The sequence below is a fragment of the Anomaloglossus baeobatrachus genome (genome assembly GCF_048569485.1).
Source record: "Anomaloglossus baeobatrachus isolate aAnoBae1 chromosome 5 unlocalized genomic scaffold, aAnoBae1.hap1 SUPER_5_unloc_7, whole genome shotgun sequence".
NCBI lineage: Eukaryota > Metazoa > Chordata > Amphibia > Anura > Aromobatidae > Anomaloglossus > Anomaloglossus baeobatrachus.
In genome coordinates, this window is record NW_027441811.1 from 564,841 (window position 1) to 573,657 (window position 8,817).

The 8,817-nt window shown below is 43.0% G+C and overlaps 1 protein-coding gene across 1 annotated transcript in view; it reads left to right on the forward strand.

Annotated features, from left to right (window-relative positions):
• LOC142259316 (uncharacterized) overlaps positions 1–5,928 on the forward strand; it is a 40,085-nt gene extending 34,157 nt beyond the window's left edge. Inside the window, exon 6 of the mRNA XM_075331787.1 lies at positions 5,400–5,928. Coding sequence (XP_075187902.1) covers positions 5,400–5,829 — 430 coding nt within the window. The 3' untranslated portion in view covers positions 5,830–5,928. The remainder of the gene's footprint in view (positions 1–5,399) is intronic.
• Positions 5,929–8,817: the final 2,889 nt, after the last annotated feature.

Below are 8,817 nucleotides of genomic sequence, written 5' to 3' on the forward strand. Positions count from 1 at the left end.
AATATTTTGTTGCGAATCCTTTGGAGGCAATCACTGCCTTAAGTCTGGAACCCATGGACATCACCAAACGCTGGGTTTCGTCCTTCTTAATGCTTTGCCAGGCCTTTACAGCCGCAGCCTTCAGGTCTTGCTTGTTTGTGGGTCTTTTCATCTTAAGTCTGGATTTGAGCAAGTGAAATGCATGCTCAATTGGGTTAAGATCTGGTGATTGACTTGGCCATTGCAGAATGTTCCACTTTTTTGCACTCATGAACTCCTGGGTAGCTTTGGCTGTATGCTTGGGGTCATTGTCCATCTGTACTATGAAGCGCCATCCGATCAACTTTGCGGCATTTGGCTGAATCTGGGCTGAAAGTATATCCCTGTACACTTCAGAATTCATCCGGCTACTCTTGTCTGCTGTTATGTCATCAATAAACACAAGTGACCCAGTGCCATTGAAAGCCATGCATGCCCATGCCATCACGTTGCCTCCACCATGTTTTACAGAGGATGTGGTGTGCCTTGGATCATGTGCCGTTCCCTTTCTTCTCCAAACTTTTTTTCTTCCCATCATTCTGGTACAGGTTGATCTTTGTCTCATCTGTCCATAGAATACTTTTCCAGAACTGAGCTGGCTTCATGAGGTGTTTTTCATCAAATGTAACTCTGGCCTGTCTATTTTTGGAATTGATGAATGGTTTGCATCTAGATGTGAACCCTTTATATTTACTTTCATGGAGTCTTCTCTTTACTGTTGACTTAGAGACAGATACACCTACTTCACTGAGAGTGTTCTGGACTTCAGTTGATGTTGTGAACGGGTTCTTCTTCACCAAAGAAAGTATGCGGTGATCATCCACCACTGTTGTCATCCGTGGACGCCCAGGCCTTTTTGAGTTCCCAAGCTCACCAGTCAATTCTTTTTTTCTCAGAATGTACCCGACTGTTGATTTTGCTACTCCAAGCATGTCTGCTATCTCTGTGATGGATTTTTTCTTTTTTTTCAGCCTCAGGATGTTCTGCTTCACCTCAATTGAGAGTTCCTTAGACCGCATGTTGTCTGGTCACAGCAACAGCTTCCAAATGCAAAACCACACACCTGTAATCAACCCCAGACCTTTTAACTACTTCATTGATTACAGGTTAACGAGGGAGACGCCTTCAGAGTTAATTGCAGCCCTTAGAGTCCCTTGTCCAATTACTTTTGGTCCCTTGAAAAAGAGGAGGCTATGCATTACAGAGCTATCATTCCTAAACCCTTTCTCCGATTTGGATGTGAAAACTCTCATATTGCAGCTGAGAGTGTGCACTTTCAGCCCATATTATATATATAATTGTATTTCTGAACATGTTTTTGTAAACAGCTAAAATAACAAAACTTGTGTCACTGTCCAAATATTTCTGGACCTAACTGTATATCTAGTGTGCGGCTCTGCAGGTGGAGGTAGGTGCAGGGTATTATATATCTAGTGTGCGGCTCTGCAGGTGGAGGTAGGTGCAGGGTATTATATATCTAGTGTGCGGCTCTGCAGGTGGAGGTAGGTGCAGGGTATTATATATCTAGTGTGCGGCTCTGCAGGTGGAGGTAGGTGCAGGGTATTATATATCTAGTGTGCGGCTCTGCAGGAGGAGGTAGGTGCAGGGTATTATATATCTAGTGTGCGGCTCTGCAGGTGTAGGTAGGTGCAGGGTATTATATATCTAGTGTGCGGCTCTGCAGGTGGAGGTGTGTGGAGATTCCCCATTACTGGGCTCAGGCTCCATACACATTAGCTGTTGGGGGAGAACAATCGCTCTATAGAAGAGAACTCTCCTGATTGCCCCGTGAAGGAAGGATATGGACAGGGACAAGATGGCGGAGAGGATATTACACCTCACCCTAGAGATCCTCTTCCGGCTTACTGGAGAGGTGAGAGATTCTGATGACGTCACATTACATCATTCTTATCTATGGGAATAACAGATGGACAGAACTGGAGAGGTGAGGACTCTGGAAATGTCTGGAGTGAGATTTATTACTGTGTCTCTCCATAACCAGGATTACACAGTAGTGAAGAAGACCTCTAGTGAGCGCTGTCAGGCCCCTGTGTCTGAGGGATGGGGAAGACCCCTGAGCCCAATCACGGGGCCTCCACCTCACCCCCCGATACATGAGGACATCAATGACCAGAAGATCCTAGAACTCACCTACAAGATGATTGAGCTGCTGACTGGAGAGGTGACACTGCTGGGAATGCTGGGACATTATACAGAAACGCTATGAAGGGATCGGGGGTGACGGTATCATTGTATGTGTCAGGTTCCTATAAGGTGTCAGGATGTCACCGTCTATTTCTCCATGGAGGAGTGGGAGTATTTAGAAGGACACAAAGATCTGTACAAGGACACCATGATGGAGGATCCCCAGCCCCTCACATCACCAGGTAATAGACAGGACTAAATACACACGGCCTATAATTATCTGTATGTAAGGAATGAATTCAGTCCCTGTATGTGTCTCCTCCAGTTCTATCCAGTAAGAGGACAACACCAGAGAGATGTCCCCGTCCTCTTCTCCCACAGGACTGTAAACAAGAAGATCCCGATGTTCCTCAGGATGTGTTTCCTCCAGCTCTATCCAGTAAGAGATATCTACTCATGTACTTTCTGCACTAATTTTGTGTTTACATTTTTAGGCTTTTTGCTCTGGGTTTTTTCAGCTGTATTTTCTTTGCTTCTGCTTCTTCTGCTGTTTGTTTCTATTGTCTTCTCTATATAGTTATGAAGGCAACTTAAAGACCTGCAGAGGGTTCATGAATACCCTGTTTCCTAGAAAATAAGAGAATGCTTGAAATATAAGCCCTACTCCAAGAATAAGCCTTAGTTACAGTCAGGGCCAGCATTGGGAGGATTCAAACTGTGCAATTTCTGAGGAACCCCACACTCTTAGGGTCCCCATCAGTTGTATTCTAAGGTTCATTGTTTAAGAACCTTTGATGACTTCAAAGTCATGTGACATGATGTAACCAAAGGTCTCTTAATTGCAGGAGTCTAAAATGAATAGGACACAGGCTGGCATGCAGGACTGGTGTTAGGGGAAAGTGAGAGCAAACTGGACAATTGCACAGGGCCCCCATTCTCCTAGTGCCCGGTGTTTATATACCGATTATAGGACTGCTTAAGGACCTTTTTGACATCACATCATGTGAGCAAAGGTCTCTTAATTACAGAAGTCTAAAGCTGAAGAGGAGACAGGCTGGTGTGTGTGTGTGTGTGTGTGTGTGTGTGTGTGTGTTCACGCCAACTTTAACCAGCTGGGCCAGAATGGACAGAGCTTGGTCAAAACAAGGGTGCGATGCCACCGCTTCTCTAATTAATAGCAAACTGTGGCGTTCCCTATGCCAGAAATCTCACTCCAGTCGCTGACGTCATTTTTCAGTGCACATCGCCGGTCTTGATGATTTGGAGCCCTACTGTTTATCAGCACAGACCGCATGAATTTCCTACTTGCTTTGGTTACAAAGCCTAAGGATAGGCCATCAATGTTACAGTCCCAGAAAACCCTGTTAAATATCCGGCATCTGTCTCTAACAGAGGCGGCTCTTAGCCTTTTAAACTTGACTGTCAATTTTTGACAGCATTATCAAAAAAGAACACACTCAACTTACGCATACGAACTCCTATCTGCGCCCTGTGATACAATTGTGGGATGTAGAAGGGTCACTAAGTTCCCCATTGCTGCTCTATTGTATCTTCTCAAGGTCAAAATATAAGAATAAGTACAACAACCAGTAAACACTCTTACAAGAAAAAAAATGATGAAAATACCAGATGTGTTTTTATGCTGTGTTTTTTAACAAAAAACAAACAAACAAAAACAGGTAAGTATACAAATCTCCTTGAACCAGTCACCAGTGTCTGTACACAGAGAGGATGTGTTACAAAGACAGAGAAGGGGGATGGCTTAGCTATTGAAGTTAATGGCCGGTCCGCTTTGGTCACTTGCTCATACAGGAAATGCAGATGATCAGTCACACAGCAGCAGGAACTGGGGAATGGAGCAAATACAGGTGAATTGTCACATAAGAGCTAAAAGTTTTTTTATTACATGTGGCTTTAACTATTTTATTTTCGTCTTTGAAAAAAATGTCTTTGAAATTATCAATGTTGTGGATCGATGTCACAGAGATGTTTGCAGGTTTTGCCAACTGTCATGGCGGCATCAGAATTTGTGGAAACTACACTTTGCCTGCTAACTTCTCTTATGCCTGTGAGCAGCACAGAGAGACACAGGCATTGGCTACACACTTAAGCAGGCAAACAAGAGTTAATCTCTGCTTGGCTGCTTGTTAATGTCTTTGATTACATGCTGTAGTATGCCAGTGTCATTCGCTCCCCTTCTGTATATGCTGGCTGGACTATTCCATTAATGCCAGCTTTAGTTTACCTATACAGGTGTGGTGAGGTGTTGTGATACAGACCAACTAGTGGTTGTTGTGCATTATTGCTGTGAGCAATTGTGGTGTTAACCCTTGTTGTCTTTTTGTTGATGCCTTTCTGATCTTGCTTTTCTCCTTAGTCTCTCACTGTTTTTTTCTGTGAGTTTGCAGTGTGTCTGAATTTTGGTTTTCCCGTCTGTCTTAATCTGTTTCCATCGTACTCCTGCCCCTTCCTTCCCTGGGGGGATAACAGATTAGATCTGATCAGGAGAATAGTTAGGCACGAGACTCTGGCATCTCCATCTTCAGTGGCAATCCAGAGGTTAGGGATAGCCTAGGGTCTCCTAGCATGAATGACAGTATAGGAGCCCTCTGTCTCTTGTTATTCTGCAGTCACATTGTGACAATCAATTAGATTATTTACTGTAGAACATTTCAGAGAACTGATGCTACTGGAGAGATATCTTGGAGACAGGAATGGGAGATCTGAATTAACGAAGATGTAACTCTTAGAAGTTACTCGAAATTGGAAAATAGATTCAGAATAATTTTTTCCCTAATTTAATTTCTAGTGTTATGGTTTAAAAAAAATGTACTGTCAATATAATATCATTAAAAACTAATAACATTATGTTTATTTTTATTAGCAGATGAGTATATCGGGGGTTCAGATGGACCTCTAATAGCTTCAGAATTTAAAACAGAAGATCAAAGTATCACACATGATACATATGAAGAGCATGCTGTTGTCCCAGATATACCTCCAGTCCTTCCTCGGAAAGCTTTATCATCTGATCTTTTCAAACAAGTCAAAAATTCCAATCATCCAAAAACTTACACTGGGGAGAAGCTATTTTCATGCACAGAATGCAGTAAATGTTTTCCTCAGAAATCAGATCTTGTTATACATTACAGAATTCACACAGGGGAGAAGCCATATTTGTGTTCAAAAAGTGAGAAATGTCTTATTCAGAAATCAGATTTTTTTAAATATCAAAGAACTCATACAGCAGAGAAGCCATTTTCATGCCCAGAATGTGGGAAATGTTTTACTCGGAAAATAACCCTTGCTAACCATCAAAAAAATCACTCTAGGGAGAATCCATTTTCATGTTCAGAGTGTGGGAAATGTTTTATTAAGAAATCAAACCTTGTTATACATCAGAAAATTCACACAGAGCAGAAGCCATTTTCATGTTCAGAATGTGGGAAATGTTTTATTCGGAAATCAGAATTGGTTGTGCATCAAAGATTCACACAGGGGAGAAGCCATTTTCATGTTCAGAGTGTGGAAAATGTTTTATTCGGAAATCAGACTTTGTTAGACATCAGAAAATTCACACAGAGGAGAAGCCATTTTCATGTTCAGAATGTGGGAAATGTTTTACTCGGAAATCACATCTTGTTAGACATCAGAAAATTCACATAGGGGAGAAGCCATTTTCATGTTCAGAATGTGGGAAATGTTTTACTCGGAAATCACATCTTGTTAGACATCAGACTAATCACACACGGGAGAAGCCATTTTCATGTTCAGAGTGTGGGAAATGTTTTATTCGGAAATCAGATCTTGTTTACCATCAAAAAAATCACACAAAATAAACCATTTTTATGTTCTGAATGTGGAAAATGTTATTCTCAGAAATCAGATCTTGTTAAACATGTGAAGGAGCCGCACAGGGAAGGAACCTTTTTCATGTTGTGAATAATTGAAATGTTTAACAGCTAAAACAATTCTTGTCGACCATGAGAAAACCCACACAGTAGAGGAGCCATTCTTGCTTTCAGAATTTGCCAAATGTTTTTTTATCATTAATCAGTTCCTGTTGTCCGATGAGTCACACGGGAGAAGCCATCATGATGTCCTATAATTCAAAGGGTTTTATCAAAAAACCGGCTACAATTGCTCAAGTAAGAAATGTTGAGGGAAAGAACTTTTTTCTTTTTTTTAAACTTATCGTATTTTTTGGACCATAAGACGCACCTAGGTTTTGAAGAAGGAAAACAGGGAACAAGATTGAAGCAAAAAATGTGGTCATGACGTACTGTTATGGGGGAATCTGCTACTGACACTGTTACGGGGATAAAATCCTCCAATTCTGTACTAATGTCCCCCATCCTGGGCCCATTCCAGATATATGTATCTGCCATCCTCATATATGTCCTTCATCCTGAAATATATGTTGCCCATCTTTATGCCATCCTGGTATATATGGCCCTTGTCCTAGTATATATATCTCCATCCTTGTATATATGGGCCTCATCTTGGGCCCATTCTGGTATATATTTCCCCATCACGCTGGACACGTAAGATGAAGTAGCGTGTGCAGCTGCACACACCGATGCACGGTGTTCTCTTCTGATGCAGTCAAGTGACTTCAGCATGTAAGAGGCGCAGCGCATGACATTACTGCCAGTTACATGCGGACGTCAGCTGTCAGCTGCTATTCGTCAGCCTCACTAGGCACTAAAGGAAACACAAAGGGAAACAAGCAAACAACTTATCGCTAGACGACTCAGTAAGAAGTTCAGTAAATAGCAGCTAAGATCCTACTGATGCGTGCAAGCCGCCTGCTTGCATCCAGAGCTTGTGAAGGAAATTAATAATTACAGCACAAGTCCAGAGAAAATGAGTGTATTTAAACCCAAGGGGAAATACAGATTATTAGCAACTGAAGTAAAGAGGGGCTCCCCTGGGTCCTAAAGAAAAAAGGATGAAAATCCAGCAGATGAGATACCAGTACACTGAATACTGACAGCTGGAATAATAGAAAGTCAGGGAGTATTTTGCGCAGCCAAGCGCTGTGACCTTCTATTGCCAAACACCAAAGGTCTGTCTGTTACCCGTGACAGACAGTGACTCTGATTCCAATGATGTGTCACTTACTGGGCTGCTTGCTGTAGTTTTAATAAAATTACTGTATTACCACTAGGGGATTATCACTAGAGAACTAGTAAAACTGCTGCCATGTATTCTCGTTCTCCATTAGCTCTGTATAACCCCATACCCACCCCTGATTGGCAGTTGTGTATAATGGGCATTGACAGAAAGCTGCCAATCAGTGATGTGGGTGAGGTTATACACAACAGCATTTGAGAACTGGTAGATCTTAAGCAGTTAAAACTGTTTATCAAAACTTCAGCAAGCAGCCAAATAAGTGACACATCGCTGGAATCAGGGTCCCTGCTTATACAGGTCGATTGGACACACGTTACAAGTAGCTTTGTTCCTCTTAAAGGGAACCTGTCAGCAGAAATTTTGCACTAAACCTAAAAGATTCCCCTTCTGCAGCTCGTGGGCTGCATTCTACAAAGGTTCCTATTGTTATTGTGCCCCCTTTTAGACCAAAATAAATACTTTATAAAGTGGTACCTTTTTGTATGCAAATCTTGTTAATCGTACACGGGGGCGGGCTGTCTGGTGTCCGTTATTCTGCCTCCTGCTGCTTTACGCCGTCCCCCATCGCTCAATTTCATAGCTCAGGACGCCGCCTAGTGCGCTCGAGGTCTCGCGCATGCGCCGTGCCACTCTAGCGGGACTGTGCACAGTGTGACCACTGGTAACGTGTTGCGCAGGCGTGAGATTATGGGCGGCGCTGTGATTTTCATCAGCAAGTACCTGCCCATAATCTCGTGCCCGCGCTTTCCCTTCTGCCTCCACCGTTCCGCAAGCGTTGGCCAGATGAACTCACGTCACCTCTTACCCATCTTGCCCTGGAGCAGGAAATAAATGGGAGGAGCGGAGCAGCACACCACGGTGACGTGGGTTCATTTGGCGGTGGAGGCAACGGTGGAGGCAACGGGGAAAGCGCGGGCATGAGATTATGGGCGGGTACTTGCTGATGAAAATCACAGCGCCGCCCATAATCTCACGCCTGCGCAACACGTCACCAGCGGTCACACTCTGCACACTGCACAGTCCCGCTAGAGTGGCACGGCGCATGCGCGAGACCTCGGGCGCACTGGGCGGCGTCCTGAGGTATGAAATTGAGCGATGGGGGACGGCGTAAAGCAGCAGGAGGCAGAATAACGGACACTAGACAGCCCGCCCCCGTGTACGATTAACAAGATTTGCATACGAAAAGGTACCACTTTATAAAGTATTTATTTAGGTCTAAAAGGGGGCACAATAACAATAGGAACCTTGCTGGAATGCAGCCCAGGAGCTGCAGAAGGGGAATCTTTTAGGTTTAGTGCAAAATTTCTGCTGACAAGTGCCCTTTAATCTATAAACCACATTCCAAAGTCATACGCTATTAAATGTTATATATTTAATCTGAAAAGCAGACTGTGTTTATAAAAATATACAAAAGATATTACAAAGGGGAACAAAACAATACAGCATTACAATTGCATAAAATAAAAAGAAATAACAAAAGGGAAATGACTGAACCTGGGTCACAGAAATGGCTTCAGA